The sequence below is a fragment of the Plecotus auritus genome, assembly GCF_963455305.1.
Source record: "Plecotus auritus genome assembly, chromosome: 2".
Taxonomy (NCBI): domain Eukaryota; kingdom Metazoa; phylum Chordata; class Mammalia; order Chiroptera; family Vespertilionidae; genus Plecotus; species Plecotus auritus.
Window position 1 is genome coordinate 75,572,379 of NC_137771.1, and position 17,773 is coordinate 75,590,151.

General features: G+C 44.1%; 1 protein-coding gene across 3 annotated transcripts in view; it reads left to right on the top strand.

The window, feature by feature from the left end:
- The first annotated feature begins 6,623 nt into the window (after positions 1-6,623).
- DCDC2 (doublecortin domain containing 2) overlaps positions 6,624-17,773 on the top strand; it is a 181,903-nt gene continuing 170,753 nt past the window's right edge. Inside the window, exons 1-3 of one of the 3 annotated variants that reach the window (XM_080653090.1) lie at positions 6,624-6,770; positions 7,158-7,528; positions 11,587-11,641. In XM_080653090.1, the coding sequence (XP_080509216.1) occupies positions 7,236-7,528; positions 11,587-11,641 (348 nt within the window). In that variant the 5' untranslated portion in view covers positions 6,624-6,770; positions 7,158-7,235. Of the gene's footprint in view, positions 6,823-6,961; positions 7,529-11,586; positions 11,642-17,773 lie in introns of those variants that run through there. The other 2 variants (XM_080653089.1, XM_080653088.1) reach the window with 2 other exon arrangements.

A 17,773-nucleotide genomic window follows, 5' to 3' on the forward strand; every position in this document is an offset into this window, starting at 1 on the left:
AGAATCTTTTTAGCTGTGAAATATTTTTTATTTACTGATCTGAAAATATGCTTCCTTCTAGAGGAGCAGTTTCTAAAATTTTTTTTAAAGTTTTTCTTAATTTATAAACTTTACATATTTTGCATTCATTCACTCATTAAATAATTATTCATCCTCTTTACTAGGCACTGATGAATAATATACATACATCTATACTGAGTGGTCAGATTATTATGACCACCTGACATTTGTAGGCAAATTAGCCGTATACTGCATCGTATGGGATATGGAAGCCGAAGGCCTGTTCGAACACCTTTGCTGTCTGCAGTTACCAAGATAAAATGTCTCCAATTCGCACAGGAACACAAGGATTGGACAGTCGAGCATTGGAAAAAAGTCATGTGGTCCAATGAATCACTTTTCCAGTTGCATCATGCAGATGGCAGAGTGAGAATTTGGCAGAAACAGCATGAAAGCATGTACCCCACATGCATGAGTACAACCCTTCAAGCTGGTGGGGGCAGTGTTATGGTTGGGGCATGTTTTACTGCATGATATGGGCCCTTTAATTTGTGTGGAAGAACGTCTGAATAGCACAACATACCTACGTATCGTTGCTGATCAAATTCATCCTATCATGTTGATGGCGTATCCCAATGGAGATGGCTTCTTCCAACAAGACAATGTGCCATGCCACGGTGCTCGTATTGCGCAGGAGTGGTTTCAAGAACATGAGACTTTTCCTTGCTTAGGTGGCCCCCACATTCACCAGATCTCAATCCAATTGAGCATTTGTGGGACGAAGTTGAAAGAGCCATCAGGCAGCTGGTTCCACAGCCATCAAATCTCACAGAACTGGACAGTGCCATTCATCAGGCATGATGTCAGATTCCTCGCATCATCTTTCAACATCTCGTGGAGTCAATGCCAAGAAGAATCGCCACAGTATTGAAGGCAAAAGGTGGCCCAACGAAGTACTGATGGGGTGGTCATAATAATCTGGCCACTCAGTGTATTCTATCTAATAAAAGAGTAATATGCAAACTAACCGTCACTCCACTACAAAATGGCGGCACCCATAGCCACAAGATGGCAGCGCCCAGTACTCTTAGCCCCGGAGTCCCCCAGTCGGCCCAGCAGCAGCAGTCCAGGGTGTCGCACCCAGCACGATCCCCGGCCACAGCCTGTGCTGGGGTCTCAGGCTGGTCGGGGTGCACCCCCTGCAGCGCGATCCCTGGCCAGCGGTGGCAATCCAGGGTGTCCGGCTGGGAGGCACCAGTGCCTGGCGTGATCCCCGGCCACAGCCTGGGCTGGGGTCTCAGGCCGGCAGGGCCTCGCACCCAAGCCATGGGATCTCCCAGCCGCAGCGGCAGCCTGGTCTGGGGCCTCAGGCCAGCAGAGCCGTGCACCCCCGCCACACGATCTTCTGCCCAGCAGCGGCAGCCTCGACTGGGGTCTCAGGCTGGCCAGGGTGCACCCCCTGCTGCGCGATCCCTGGCCAGCAGCAGCAGTCCAGGGTGTCCGGCTGCGAGGCACCAGCGCCCGGCGCGATCCCCGGCCATAGCCTGGGCTGGGGTCTCAGCCTGGCCAGTCTGAGGAGGCAGCCTGGGCTAGGGTCTCAGCCTGGCCATGCACGCACCCCCAATGGCGCCATCCCCGGCCAGGCTCATATGGCAGCCTGGGCTGGGGTCTCAGCTTGGCTGGGCTGAGGCAGCAGCCTATGCTGAGGTCTCAGCCTGGTCGGGGTGCCATCCCTGGCCAGGTGTGGCAGCCTGGGGTCTCAACCACGGAGTCACACCAGCCAGGCAGATATGGAGGAATCTTAAATGTTTCTTTTTAAAAATATATATATTTTATTGATTTTTTACAGAGAGGAAGGGAAAGGGATAGAGAGCTAGAAACATCTATGAGAGAGAAACATCGATCAGCTGCCTCCTGCACACTCCCCACTAGGTATGTGCCCCCAACCAAGGTACATGCCCTTGACCGGAATCGAACCTGGGACCCTTGAGTCTGCAGGCCGATGCTCCATCCACTGAGCCAAACCAGTTAGGGCTGTCCAATATGCTAAAGAAAAAACCCTATCTAATAAAGAGGGAATATGCAGGGGAGGGCATTTGGGGGTGACCGGGTTGTCAGAGGAGGGCAGTTGGGGATGATCAGGCTGGCAGGGGAGCAGTTAGGCATTGATCAGGCTGGCAGGGGAGTGGTTAGGGCAGCCTTGGGCAAATTACGGCCCACGGGCTGGATCCGGCTGTTCTATCCGGTTCTCTTGCTCTCCCCTCCCCTCCTTTACTTTGAATTTATATTAGTTCACACAAACACTCCATCCATGCTTTTGTTCCGGCCCTCCAGTCCAGTTTAAGAACCCATTGTGGCCCTCGAGTCAAAAAGTTTGCCCACCCCTGGGTTAGGGGGTGATCAGGCTGGCAGGCAGAAGTGGTTAGGGGCAATCAGGCAGGCAGGCGAGCAGTTGGGAGCCAGCACTCCTAGATTGTGAAAGGGATGTCCAACTGCCTGGAGTGGGCCTAAACAGGCAGTCAGACATCTCCCGAGGGGTCCCAGATTGGAGAGGGTGCAGGTTGGGCTGAGGGACACACCCCCCCCCCAGCAGTGCATGAATTTCGTGCACCGGGCCTCTAGTATATATATATAAAAGCCAAGCGACTGGAATGACTGGAAGGAGCAGTTGCTATGTTGCGCACTGTGGCCAGCCAACCAGCCCGATTGGGGGCGGGGCTGGCCGGCCAACCTCCCTCGGCCCCTCCCCCTGGCCGACTGGGCCCCACCCATGCACAAATTTGTGCACCGGGCTTCTAGTTGATGAATAAAACAGCCACAGTCCTTTCTTTTAGGGAATTTACACATATAAATACACAATTCTACAAAGATTAAACATATAAGTATACAAAATCTTAATCAAACATAATTGTACAAGGATTTATAATTACAATTAGTAAGAAGTATGAGGAAAATATATATAATATGGGCAGGGCTATTCTGATCTGGGGAGGGGGATAGAAAACTTTCCTGGGGAAATGACATTTAAGGTGGAGCTTGAAGTATTATTTGGAAGGAGCCAAAAAAATGTCAATGTGGGAGAAGCAGCCATAATGTATGTCCAAAGGAATATTAAAGGAAGTGGGAGGATAAACCTTGACTGAAAAGGCAGAGGGAGAGTCCTGTGAGAAGAGATGGGAGTCACAGCAGTAAGGGCAGCATCACACCCAGGGCTTTGTAACCAGTGTTGATGATGTTGGATTTCCTCTTAAGAAAAACGGGAATGATTTGAAGTTTTAAACTTGAAAGTGACTCAAATACATCTGTGTTTTTCACCAGTTTTTAGGCTGGCTGTTCTGTGGAGAATGGTTAGTAGGGAAGCAACATTGGAGACAGGGTGACCTTTTAGGGGATGACGGTGCCTGGAATTCAGGAAGTGGAAATGGATTTGGATATAAACAAATAGATTCTTGAAACATTTAGAAATAGAATCAATAAAATTTGGTGATTGACTAAAGAACCCTTATAAACCCAGGGTGCAATGTGGTCTGCTTTCAGTGCAGTATTAGGTTAAAATAATAATTATTTTAGAAGAAAAATATAACTGGAAGCATCTCAGAGATTTACTCAGGCTCGTGAGGAAATGGCAAATATATTCATGGTATTACGTTTAATGCACAATAAGTCTTCTTTAAGAGTCCTCTTTTGCTATCTCTCCCTCTCTATGCCTTTCACACACTTAGGAAGAAGCTTAAAAACAAAACCCTCTCTTGCCGCTCATTCCTTTTATGTGTGTTCTCAGAGGTCCCCCAGCATCTATCTGAAAAGGCTTCTCATTGTAGCCCTGCTCTTCACGATCAGGCCTGACAGCCTCCGTGGAGTGCCTTGCGATAGTCAATTGTTAAATTTCCAGAATTTTAAGCATGGTCTTTATTAAAAATTAAATAATATATTTTGTTTCAGAAAGAAGTATGTGTGTGTGTGTGTGGGGGGGGGATATTAAGAAGAACTTATATGCATATATGCATAACCCATCTACGGGCAATAGTTTGGTGAAGGCCTGGGGAGGGGGTGGGAACAGAGTGGAGGGGACCCATGGGGGAAAAAAGGGGACATCTGTAATACTTTCAACAATAAAGATAAAGTAAAAAAAAAAAAAAAGATAAATCATTTAAATGTACAATTAAATACATTACATTTAAAACATTGAACATTTTTGCCCAGGCCAGTGTGCTCAATGGTTAGAGCTTTGGTCTGTGCACCAAAGGGTCTCAGGTTTGATTCCAGGTCAAGGGCACATACCTGGGTTGCAGGTTCGATCCCTGTTTCAATTGGGGCCCCTTTGGGAGGCAACAAATTCATGTGTCTCTCACATGGATGTTTCTCTTTCTCTCTCTCTTGCTCCCCCAAAACTTCCACTTTTTCTAAAACCAATGGAAAAAACATCCTCGGGTGATGATTAACAAAATAAAAAACAAACAAAAAAATTTGAACATTTACCACCACATCCAGGATTTAAAACATGGTCTTTATTAAAAATTAAATCGTATAAATGCACAACTAAATACATTACATTAAAAACATTAAATGAATGTGTAATGAACATTTATCACCATATCACTGTCTATGAGGCAATTGGATAAATGGGTCTTGGCTCCGGAGACAAATCTGGGATGGAGATACTGTTGTGGGAGTTAGAACATAGATTTAGGGCAGCTTCATGGACTGGCGACAGGTGCCTTCATATAGAAGGAAGAGGTGCTAGGTTTAATGCTTTGCCTTTGCCTTCTTAAAATTATTAATTTTCAAACAACGTGTTTTCATTTTGCACTGGGCTGATCTAGGTGCCATCCATCCCTCAGAACAGCTATTCTGTCTCATTCACCTACTTGGCCGCGCTTAGGCAAATATTCCCCATTGGTTCCCTCAACACACATATTCTTCCCAACCAGCTCACAAAATTTCCTGCTGTTTTCCCTCTGTAATGCTCCCTTCTCTTTGCTCTTCTTTGGAATATTGTTAACTTGCAAGGCATTAATATGTTAAGTAGCTTTTAATATGTTTCTGCCCAGATTGCAATGTTTCACATGCTTACCTTTCAGTTTGGTATTACGTGGTGGTGAAGGTGGTTCTGGGATCAGAGGACTGGGCTTGAATTTTTGCTGTGACCTGAGGTAAGTTTCTTTGGTTTCTCTACATCTTAGTTTCCTCGTTTGAGAAAAGAATGGTATTTACCTCTGAAGGTTATCGAGAACATTGAATTAGGTAATCTACATAAAGTGCCTAATAATGCCTGGCACATGGTAAGTGTTCAGTTAATGGTAATTATTATAAAGATTATTTTATTCATATGATGACTTAGGAACACCCAAAAATCAAATTTGCACATGACACATAGTAGCAAGGTCTTAGGAGGAATAAATGGAACCCTGGCATTGATGAGCTGGAAGATTTCAATTTTTTAAATCGATTTTCCTGATCCCACAATATGTTTGCCTCAGAGAGAACTTCATATTCTCAAAGATCCTCGTTCTTCCCTACACACGGATCTAATCTCCACAAACAGCATGGGTGTGGGCCCTTGGGCACAGTGTTGGCTGCTCCAGGACAGAGAATGGATTGGCAAAGTGTACCTGCCCACTAATTGCTCCCAGCTGCAGGCAGCTCACGGGTACACCGACTAGCAAGTTGAAGGCACTGAAGACTCCTTTCCTCAACTGTCTCTGGCCTCTGTGACTGGATCAACTTGAAAGAGTACCTGGACCCTTGCACTTTTGAGGAAGAGCTGCTCCTTTATCGCCGCTTTCTGGACAACAAGCTGATACTGTCCCCTGACAAGGCTTACATGTGTAAGGAGCTTGGCTGGCTCCCTCCACCTTTTCAGATAAACCCCTCCGCTAAAAGTGGCCGTGCACCGGTTCTTTCAGGCACTAGCCTACCAGAGACCGGAAGCAGGATTGGATAGAGAAGCAACTGGAGGGTGCACTGAAGGAAGTGCTCTCCCTCTCCACCAGCAGCTCTAGCTCCTCCTCCTTATGCTTTCACACCTGTCATTTTTTAGGACTTGCTTCTTTTTACTCTTTGCTAGCCATTGTGTGTGGGCAAAATGTAGCCACACAGCCTTCTTGAGGCTGTGAAAAAGCCTTTCTCAGCATAAAGCTATCTATGCATATTTTAGGCACTCAAAACACCGCAGGTTATTCTCTTCACCAACTCCTGTTTCCCCAACTCCTACCTAGCACAGTGCCTGGCAAGGTAGGCGTCCACTTATAGGATGCCATCAGGCCTCCCTTCAGCCCCCAACCCCTCTACTTCTCTCGCGCCTTTGCCCCAGGCCAGGCGGCAGCAAAACCCAGAAGGAGCCTAGGCCCAGTCCACTAAACCTGCTCCCAGCGCGGCTGCAGTTGCTATGGTAACGGCGGGAACTAACAACTCGGGTCCCCGCGGGGTGAGCGGGGCCCTTGGAGGCGGTGGCAGAGGCAGAGCCCTGTGAGTGGCCGCGCCTCCGAGGTCACTGCAGAGCCAACAGAGCCCCCGCCCGGCTCGGTGTCCCACCCCCAAGGGACCTCAGCGTCGCTAGGGACAACCCCCATCCCCCAGCCCTGCCTGGGTTCTCCCGCGCGCCGCCCGCCGGGTTCAGAAGGTGCCCCTGGGAGCTTTGCCGGAGGGAGGGGAGGCGCCGGCCACCGGGAGGGGGAAAGGGGCGGGGGAGCGGCGTGTCCTGGACGCTCCAGTCTCCTCTGTCTCTCGACGCACCTTTGTCGTTCATTTTTCGGCAAAGGAAAATCTGGGTAATTCCAGCCAGAATCTTAATTGCTTTAAGAGCAAGCAGGAGCTTGAGAGGTGAGGGAGCAAGGAGAAGAAAATTAAGCTGTTTGCAAAGGATAACGCAAACATGATGGGAGGAATCGAGTTTCATCTTTTTTATAACGTGTGTGTCCCCACCTCTCCTTCCTGCGCCCACGCGGCTGCTGTCCCTGGTGGTCACACCTGGGCTCTGCCGCGCGCGTGGGAGCAGGTGCGGCGCGCACGGCGGCGCTGATTGGCCCCGGGGCCCGCGAAGTACATGACGGCGCCGGCGCCTGGAGCGCTGCCGCCCGTGGGTCTCCGCGGGGCGCACGCCGGGCGCTCGGCCGTTGCTCGCTCTGACCTGGTTTGTCTGTTTCCCGTCCTTTCAGCCGGCGATCCGGCCTGTGCGGTGCCGTGAGGCCACGGGGCAGCGGGACCCCTGGCTCCAGCCGGGGCGTCGCGGGAGGATGAGCGGCACCGGCGCCAGGGCCAGCCACCGCACGCAGCCGGTGGTCAAGAGCGTGCTGGTGTACCGCAACGGGGACCCCTTCTTCGCGGGGCGCCGCGTCGTCATCCACGAGAAGAAGGTTGCCAGCTTCGACATCTTCCTGAAGGAGGTGACGGGCGGCGTCCAGGCGCCCTTTGGGGCCGTCAGGAACCTGTACACCCCACGGACCGGGCACCGCATCCGCAAGCTAGACCAGATCCAGAGTGGGGGCAACTACGTGGCTGGGGGCCAGGAAGCTTTCAAGAAACTCAAGTGAGTCCGTCACTCCCACCGCCCACCATTGCTGGGTGCGTGAGGGTGTGCGGTTGGCACCAGGAAAGGAATGACCCCCGGTTCACCCAAACCTCAGTGGGTGGAGGGGCTGTGACTGCGGGGTTGATGCCTCGCACAGCTCCTGCGGTGGGTTTCGGGTTTGAAAGCGTGACTGGAAAGGAATTTCACTTGGGCGTCTATAGGAACAATCTTAAAGCTTATGTGTAAGGAACAGGAAACTTAAAAAACAAGTTACCAAACGGATACTTGAGCATTTTCTGTTTGTTTTTTTCTCTTTCCTCTTTTTTTTCCTCCTCTCCCTCCCCCCCCCCTTTTGGAACCTGACTTTTGGTTAAAATCATTTTTAAGTATTACATACTATATAACCGCCAGAGGAGAAAATTGCTCTCTGCATCCCTCCCCTCACCCCGTTTAAATTCTTTCAACCTTTCATTCCCAGTAGACGTGACCACACCCCACTGTGACCGACCTCTCTCACAACCCGCATGTTTTTGCTATTGGCATACAACTCGGAAAACTTGATTGGCTTACTGTATTGGTCTATAGGTCTGTCTCTAAGTACCTGATGGCTAGACCCCCTAAGGACAGGGATCATTATTGCTGCTCATCCCAAATTCCTGGCAAGGAGCTCACGCAGTGAATGAGCAAATTGTGTTCAGGTCTCCGAGGGGAACAAAGATGATCAAAGCACGACTCCTTTTCTTTCTTTCGGAGTTCACAATCTAGCAGGAGAGAGCCTACATGCACATCAACAATTTACTGTAGAGCAAAAGGAGTAAGTGCAATTCGAAAAACAATTCAAGTTAAGTGGGAGTTCAGAGTTGAGAGAGATTATTTCTGGTGTGGTTGGGTATTGTAGGCAGAATTTAATATCCCATAGGTTGTTTTCTTTTTTACAGCTTTATGGAGATACAGTTCATGTCACATGAACCTTACCCATTTAAGTGGGTCTTCGTATATTTATGGAGCTGTGCAGCCATCACCACAAATTAATGTTACATTTCCATCACTCCCAAAAGAAACCCTGTACTTCCTAATTTCCCCTCCACCCCATACTCTGGTAACAACTAATCAGCACTGTCTTTATGGATATGTCTGTTCTGGATGTTTCATATAAAAGGAATCATACTATATGTGCCCTTTGATGTTTCTGGATTCTTTCACTTCACATAATGTTTTCAAGGCTCCTCATCCATGTTGTAGTATGTATAAGTTCTTCATTTTTTTTATCATTGTATAGCATTCTGTGGTATGGATATGCCACATTTTATTTATATCCATTAATCAGTTGATGGATACTTGGGTTGTTTCACTTTTGGCTAGTATGAATAATGCTTTATGAATAATTATGTACAAGTTTTCATTTCTCTTGGGTATATACATAGGAGTAGAATGACTGGATCATAAGGAAACTCTATATTCCATAGTTTTTAATATAACATTTTAATTAAAATTCAGCTTGGGCCTCAGGATAGCAAAAAAAAAAAATCTTTATCATAAAATCTGTGCTTGTGAACTCCGATTTTAACTGTACATAAATATTTCCTGAATATCGCTAAAGTTGTCTACGGTAATGTCATCCTTCTTTTCCTAAGTTTGTTTAAATTGAGTTCTAGGTGTTCTGCCAGACAATCTTTTTATGGGAGGTGAGGGATACATTTGGATATAGTTTTCTGTTCCCTGAAACCTCCTTTAGTGTATTTGTCTAACTTTGTAGAAAAGAACTAAATGAAATTGCGCGTTTCAGAGAAAGTTAGAACTTAAAACTGAAAATCGGGAGACTTGAGAATGAGTTGTTTATCAGCTCCTTGGTCAGCCACTTGACTCGGCTCATCAATTTCCTCACACAGAAAGGGAACATCATCATTTCTGCCTCACAGTGTTAACGATAAAACGTAGATGCTGTGGATGTGACTGTGTTTTGTAAACACCAAAATGTTACACAAATGTAAAGCATCACTGTGTCCAGTTCCTTTCATCATGTACTTTGGTTATTTTCATTAAATAATTTCCACATAAAGCAATGTCATGGGAATGGACATCTGCTTCAGAATCTACTAACAGTTCAAAATTGTAGATTCACTTTAGTAGTTCATATTCTCTTTGGTTTATGTGGCACCAGCTCAAAAGATAAAAAACAGGTACAGTTTCAAACCAAATAGAAGATACACTTCAAAATTGCTCTTTATATATAAGAGATTTGTATGGTTATTCTTGCTTTTAATTCATACACACACATGAAACTGAGCTTGTTATGACAGTTTCCATGGTTAGTTTTCCATGCTGACAGGTGAATAGTTAATTTATTTGTGTTAAAGTAGTGGTATCCATGGTTATACTGATGGAAGCCAAGAAGATTTAAATGCTGAATATATTGAAAGCATAGCAGTTGTAAGTTTATATAACACATGAACCACCTGAGAGAACAAAAGAAAGTCCAAAAGATATCAAGTGTAATTATATCATTTAGAGCCTAAATGATGTTGGGGAAGGTAGCAATGGTGGGAAAATATTTTTCAAATGAAAATGATCAACTTTTTTCTTTAATTTATTTTACTCAGATATTTTTCTAATATTTTTGAAACCATAATACAATCTTTGTTTTATAGATGAGAATTCTAGAAATTGTTATTGTCTGTGCATTTTTGGGAGTTGACTCTACTAGATTAATCTTGTGGATCTGAGATCACTTTCTTGCACATGACAAACTTTTTATTTTATGTCAGAAATCAGCCTGCAGATTTGCAAAAGAGCCATTTATAAACGGCTAAACAGAGGGAGTGGGCCTTATGTAAATACTGTTATGTGAGGGACATATATGATAATCTCCAGGGGTATAGATTAACTAAAGCATTCTACCCAAACAAGCAAACAACAACAATGAAACTTAGCCAAAATTCATTATAATATAAACATTTTTTTTTTTGGCAATTCAGCAATTACGGTAGGTGAGGTAGAGAATCTACCTACCTATCTTTCTATCTAAGGTTATAAATTAAATGCTAGATTTATACTTATTTTTATATTGAAGCATATATTTAGCACCTTCTATGTATGAAGCACAGTGAAACCAGAGCACAGTGATGTACTTATAGCTTGAAGTTGACACAGATATAAAATTTTCAGGTTGTGCTTATGCTATAGCTACTAAAGAATGATCACTATACTTAATGTCGGTAGCAAATTTTAATGGAATAACAGGGGTCTCTGCAGGTTAACTAGTCCACCCATCTGTCTGTCAGTTGAACCAATTACTAAACCATCCCATGTGGCTGAGCATTTCTGTATCATTTTAAAGTGCTCTCTTAGGGAAAAGGATTTCCCAGCCTTTCACAGTTGTTACTCTATTGCATGCTATCTGTACTTTTTTTAAACCTAAAGTCCGTGATTAATGGAACTATTAAGCAGCTTTACAGACAAACTAGTCTTTATATCTAAATTACCATAAGAATTAGAAATACCATATACATAATAAGCAGCTAAGCATTGCAGGAGGGGATGGGAGTGTCCCCCAATAGAAGTATGTATTTCTAAGACTTCAGTTACATTGAAGTTTAGAGTAGACATGTGTCAGCTCTGATTGGTGATGCTGAAATAATTTTCTACTACAACTGCTTTTAATTAGTAGCTATTGATTTTTGCTGTAGGTTTAAGTATTTCCTGTAGCTTGCTTTATCTATCTATATAAAAGGCTAATATACAAAGTTTCCCCTTAGGAGTTCGACCAGGAGAAGGGGAGTTCAATCACTCGCTATGATGTGTGCTGACCACCAGTGGGCGGCACAGAACATGGCAGGCGACCAGCAGTGGTGGCAGGGCACTAAGGGAGCGAGGGAAGGAGGAGGCAGGGAGGCAGGGAGGCAGGGAGGCAGGGAACCTGATTGGCCCTGATCGCTGGCCAGGCCTAGGGACCCAACCCATGCACGGATTTCGTGCACTGGGCCTCTAGTTATTTAATAATTTTAAAAAAGAAATGTGTACAACTGACTCAAACTCAATAAAAGAAACCCTTATTGTTTGTTTGTTTTGCCCTGCAGTTACTTGGACATTGGAGACATCAAGAAAAGACCAATGGAAGTTGTTAATACAGAGGTAAAACTAATAATATTTTGAAGCTTTAAGTAAATAACAGTGCCATTTTTGTGTTTCTTATGATGTGTGCAGAGACTTAGATTCTATTCTAATCATACCAGATTAGTTGTCTAATGTTTATAAATGGGAAGTTATATATTTTAAGAGAAAAATCACTCTTTCTTTGGAGCATTATCAGAAATGAAGAGACTGAGTAGGTATCCTAAACATGTAGGATTAGATACAACATGTTCTTGTGTTTAGCTAAGTGTTTTAGCTATGTGTTCTCTGATTGAAATCCAAAGAAATTTTCCTGGCAAGTGAGAGGAGATTCTGAGCACCGTTATGCCAATCTTTACTAAATCTACTTCCCTGTCTTCAATTGCTTCTGCCACCCTGTGTCTAAAATTGCCATGATCACCCTGACTGCCTTGAGGCTTCCAAAGGACCCTGTTGATTTTCCCATGATGTAAGGAAAATACCTCCATTTTAATTGGCATTGAAGTTCACTTGAGCGTAATTACCAGAAGCTTACATGAAGGTTAGAAATGAGTCTTGTGAAATAGACTTTTAAAACACTACTTTCTATATAGCTTCTGAATCTCTAGTGGAATTTTCAGATATCCTGTAGGATGTATTCTTTAGTTAGTGGATGAAAAATAGATGAAAACAAAGTTAAGACAACAACAACCTTCAATGTCCCAGTGAGACAGGGAAAATTATAGTTCAACCCAGACTGTTATTCTGTTCCCCAGCCCAGATGTCCCCTCTTCCCATTTTGGTCCATGTAGACAAGTGCTTCCAAGGTGTGCAGTGCCAGGCAAGAAATGGCTGATGGAAAAAGCGTTTCCTCTCATTTGTAGTGCAGAGCCCTAGAGAGACTCCTCAACTCTCGCCATTTCCTCTTGCATTGTGTTTATACCCAACAGGACCAAATAGGTCTCTCTAAAAAACAAACAAACAGAACTTCATAAGCAAAAGTTCTAATTCTGCAATATTTGAAGAATGTGAAGTTAATTTCATTATTCAAATAATTTGTAGAAAGAAGTGCTAATCCCAGACATTGTTAAATATAATTAATGTTCATGTTTGTAAGTTAGGTTTTCAATGTGTGTTAAACTGCTTATTAGTGAACGTGATAAGCTTTTCACTTAAAGTAGACAAAGGTATATGTGGGTTTTTTTTGAGCTTATGTTGCCGCTAAAGAATGAGCACTAGTTAATATCTATAGCAAGTAGTAAAAAAAAAAAAAAAAAGGAGAGATTAGTGAATTAGTTCTGGATATAATTTTGTTTGAAGGATACACAACTATCTGAAGTAGGCTACCTTGCATGAAAGTGGTGATTGTACACGAATTTCTGCAATGGGATTTGAGATGTGTGACTTCTCCCAAAATGTGAGCATATATTTACTCTGGATTCCAGTGTCTTTGATGAAGAGATTGTGCCTGGCAAAGCACAATAGGTGTGCAATAAATTTTTTAAATATACTTTTTAAAAAAGATTGTGATTAACAATGGAAGCATTCACAAGGACTCGTGTTAATTTGCTAAGTGTTCTTACACTTTGGTGTAGTAGCTATTGTTTTCTCTTTTCTTTGGACCTCTGCGTGAGCCACACAGACAAGCTTCTGATTTATGAACATACATCTCACAGTGAAAAACCCACTGCTCATCTCCAACTAGAAGACTGTATCTCTTCCACTTTATTTCTTCCTGGTAATTCCCTCCCCTTCTCCCTCTCTCTTACTGCACCAACACTGCTGTAGCCTTTCATTTCTTCTCAGTCCTTCCCCATAAAGCCTTCCAAAGGGGAGAAAAACAAAGAAGTAGAAGAAATTTGGGGACGCAAGGGAAATGGGACGAGGTGGTGAAAAACTCCTTGTTCATGCTCTTCAGCACCTTCCCTCACCACCCCAAGCCCTATGCTCCCACTTGCTCCCTGGAGCCCTGTTGTCTGCCCAGACTTGCCTCCCAGTCTAGACAAGCAGTATGTTCACTTCCCTCACTTTGCATCCCAGTCTTGATGGTCAACGCAGGATTCTCCTCCACACCATGGGCATTCTCAAAGCCTGCTTGAGCAAGTGGAACCCTGACTTTCATTGCCCGAAAGGGAGAGTTTTGGGTTCTTGGTATCTCAGAATGGAACTCTGAATGCATGTTCTTATAGACATACTACTTTAACTGATGGTTCTACCATATTATTACGGCTTTTTTAGGGTAGAGCACAAGTTAAAAAGGCTTTTGTGGGCTGCTCTGCTCTATTGTGTCTGTAATTTTTTGTTGTGTGTAATTCTTACTGTGGAGAGATACCACTCTCTTTTCCTCAACTTATTTATATTCCAACTTTAGAATTCAGTAAATTTTTAAGTTAGAAGATATCTGTATTCAAAATTTGAGAACCGACTTGGTCAACACTGGACTTCCACAAAAGTTTTAGATTCTGTTTTTTTTTTAATTTTTATTTAAGTTGGCGATTTCTTTTCAACATTTGTGTCTACTGAGAAAAGATTACACACCTTGTTAAATACTGTGGTTGACCACTATTCTTTGGAGTAAGATAACATATTCTACTCCCAGTCACAGGGAAGGATTCACAGAATCACCTTTGAAGTGGGTTTAGGACATAAGCTATCGATTTGGAGGGTTTAGAGTTGTTTTAGTGCAATAGTAGCACAAACAGTATTTATTCCAAGATGTTTCAGTATGAAGGGTGAGTAAAATTACTTATCAAAATTGGGGGGATTTCCCTCAAATCTGAAGTAATCTGGTCCTGTTTGAATTTTCAGTGCCAGGCTGGATAATAAAACCCACCATACCAGTATACATGATGCAGTTATCCTAACTGCTTAAAGCACAGTGATTCCAATGCTTGCCAGAGCACGTTACTGTGGAAAGGCCTTTACAGTTAGATGGGATATCGTAGAACGTGTGGCATCAGGTCCCGGCCACTGTGGCCAAGGTTTTAGATGTGACAGGCAATGCAGCAGTGAGGACTGGGAGTTGGCAGCATTCCTTCCCTCCAAGAGCACCCTCCCCCAAGTGCATCCTGCATTCTGGTTGCTGTTTAGTTAATAATTTAGACACGATGTTTATCCACTTGCCGACTGCAGGTTACTGTCACTAGAATGTGCATGTCACTTTGACACGTGAAGGTCTTTTTGTGGTTCCTTCCTTGCTTTTCCGTTCCATGAAGATCATCTTTGAAGACACACTGAAAGTACAGCCAGAGCTCTTCCTCTTCCTCCTTGAGAGTGGTTCATACAGAGAAAGGCAGGACTCTAATGGGCTTCTTCCACTAACCCAGGAGAAGCACAGGGGCTTATTTGGCCAACATGCCTGGCAGCAGGAGGAAAAGGAAGAGATGGATAAAAAGAGGGAGAAGAAAAAGGTGACAGGAATAAGACAAATGAGAGGTGACTCTGTGGTGGTTTGCCCTGGCTCTGGAGACAGCACTGTGTGCTCAGAGCAGACTTCCCTTGCCTCTCTTCACACCTGGCTTGGTTCTGCTAACATTCAGATAAAGAGATCTTCCAGAGACCCCTGCATGCTTGCCTCTGCTCCTCAGTCATTTTGTATAGCTTATCTTCCCGCTTCCCCTGCACCACAGAGATGTTTTTCTCATCTTCTGGCCTTGGTAGCTCATCCCTTTTGTATGTCTTCCCAGTCCTCTCTTTGACTCTCATTCTCTGATTGCATGATGTGTAACAACCCTTACAGGGCACAGATGCTGGGCCAGAGGTATTCTCAGAGGACTGCGAAGGTACAAATGGGATAGGGGGGTGTGTGTCAGCCAGTTTGAAATGGGTTTAAATATAACTGAATTTATTTTTGGCCTGTTTCTTTTAAAGTTTTGAGAGTGTTCTTTTCTGCAACTTGACTAACAGGGATTACTTAATACTTTTATGTGTGAGTCAAACCTATCTCTGACTAAAAGAGTGAAAATTGACTTGGAAGGGAAGAGACGAAGGCTGTTTTGCCATCATCAAGTTTGGATGATAGACACCGAGCAAGCCAGCTGCAGAGTTAGCAGAGAACAGTGCTTCTCCCATAGTCGGGCAATAGCCGTACAAGGCCTCAAGGGCCCCCTATTGAAGTAATTATTGCTTTCTTACTGCTGACACTCCCAGACCTGCTTTGCTGTAACCATGTTTTACTGGGGATCTTTAATTGCTGAACTGCCCTAACTTCATCACAACCCCCACTTTACCCCCATTTCTCCTACTCTCACCTCAAACCTAAATCAGTCTAGAACTGCTCTCTGCTTCCCTTGCCCTCCACAGCACCCTTCAATGAGAACCCAGACCTTACTGAAGGTGATCCCTGCCTCCCTTTTCTCAGCATCATCCTGTGGTTTCTCCAGTGCCATCCCTTGCTGTAGTGGGGCAGCAAATCTGATTTTGGTGGACTGTGGACGGCTGGTTTGCCCCTGTTCCTGGTAGTCTTTCAGGCGTCCTCAAACTACGGCCCACGGGCCACATGCGGCCTGCCGAGGACATTTATCCGGCCCTCAGGGTGCTGCTGCCTGTCCTGCTTAGCAGCCGACTCATCCCGGGCCCGCAGTGCGCATAGGAATTTGTTCATAGTTTTTTTTTTTTAAACTATAGTCCAGCCCTCCAATGGTCTGAGGGACAGTGAACTGGCCCCCTGTTTAAAAAGTTTGAGGACCCCTGCGTTTAGATGATCAGGTGTTAACATATGCACCAGAGCTGTCAGGTATATTATAAGTCTACAGGAGGTCTGTTCACTCTGGATAGTACCTAGCATTAATAGGCTGGTAATCATTTGAATTCTCTAGTTTTGAATGTTTCTTATCACACAGTTAAGGGAGATGTCTGTTTGCCTCATGCATGCCTGATTATTCTGTAGTTCATATATGGGTGGGGTGTCTCAAGTAACTCAACAGTTATCATGGCCACTACCTGTTCAGATTTTGTTTTAGGGATAAAATTAATTGTAGTTAAACCTTTGTGTGATACATTTATTGTCATGTTAGTATAATTTGGAGCTCTATTAAAGAACTGCTGTTCACTCAACAAGGATTTATTGTGTACCTGCTGTACTCCAGGCACTGGGCTTGTCCTTGGGGACCATACAACATGGCCCTAACTGCATGGAGCTTGTACTCTTTAGTCTTCCTCGCCTGCTGTGCTTTGATTTTAACTCTACCAACATTGATCTTTGTTGCAGAACTTGGTATAAAGTAGACTTCTTTGACTGAGGAGTCATATTTTGAGGGCTAAACAGTTTTTGAACTTTACTATTAATGGGTCAGGGAATCATGGGACTACTTTTTGAGGAGTAATAAACACCCAATTTCTGGAAAAGTAGTTCCATTTTCCTGGATTTATAAACACCTAAACCAATTATAACCTGAATTAACAGCTGCAGTTGCCCATCTCCTTCTGCTCGGGATAAAATTAGCTTAAACCTATATTACCTAGCCTTTGCAATGTCTAACATTTCCCCCAGGATTTCTGTGAATTTCTGCAGGGATTCTTACCTTATTCATGCTCACATCTCATGAGCTTCTGTTTCCAAAATATTAGCTGAGTTTATGGACTGAATTGTTCCCCTACAGGTTCTGCTTGTCGAAGACCCCACCAACTCAGAGGTAAAATCTTGCCATTGACGTCCACACAAATACTTGATTCACACAGGTTTGTGTGTGGTGAAATTTACCGGTGGTTTGTCAAAATGAAGTAGGTTTTGTGTAGGTTGTACAGAAGTGTCAACAACTCAAAACTTAATATCAGACTTTTTCATTCTTAAAAATACCTTGGTTTTATATGTCAATTCAGTCTTCAGCTTTTGGCCTATTTCTTGACCTCCTCTCTATTCTTCTCCTCTGTTCCCCTCAACCCCCGGCCACGCCACCTAAAGTTTCTATTGATTTCTAGTATAGAACAATTTTATTTTGTTAACTTTTCTCAGGGTCAGCAGAAAAGGGTAATTTTTACCCCTTTCCTCACATTTATATTTATGCCAGTCATAAATACAATGACAGGCAAGACGAGAGAAGAGAAGGTCATGCTCACCTTATTCTAAGTGATCCATCCACAGATAAGGGTGCTGTATATAGTTTCTAGAAGTGCTGCCTTGAAGAGGAACCTGCACAATGAAATCTGAAGTAAGACCCCAATGAAGGCCTTCTC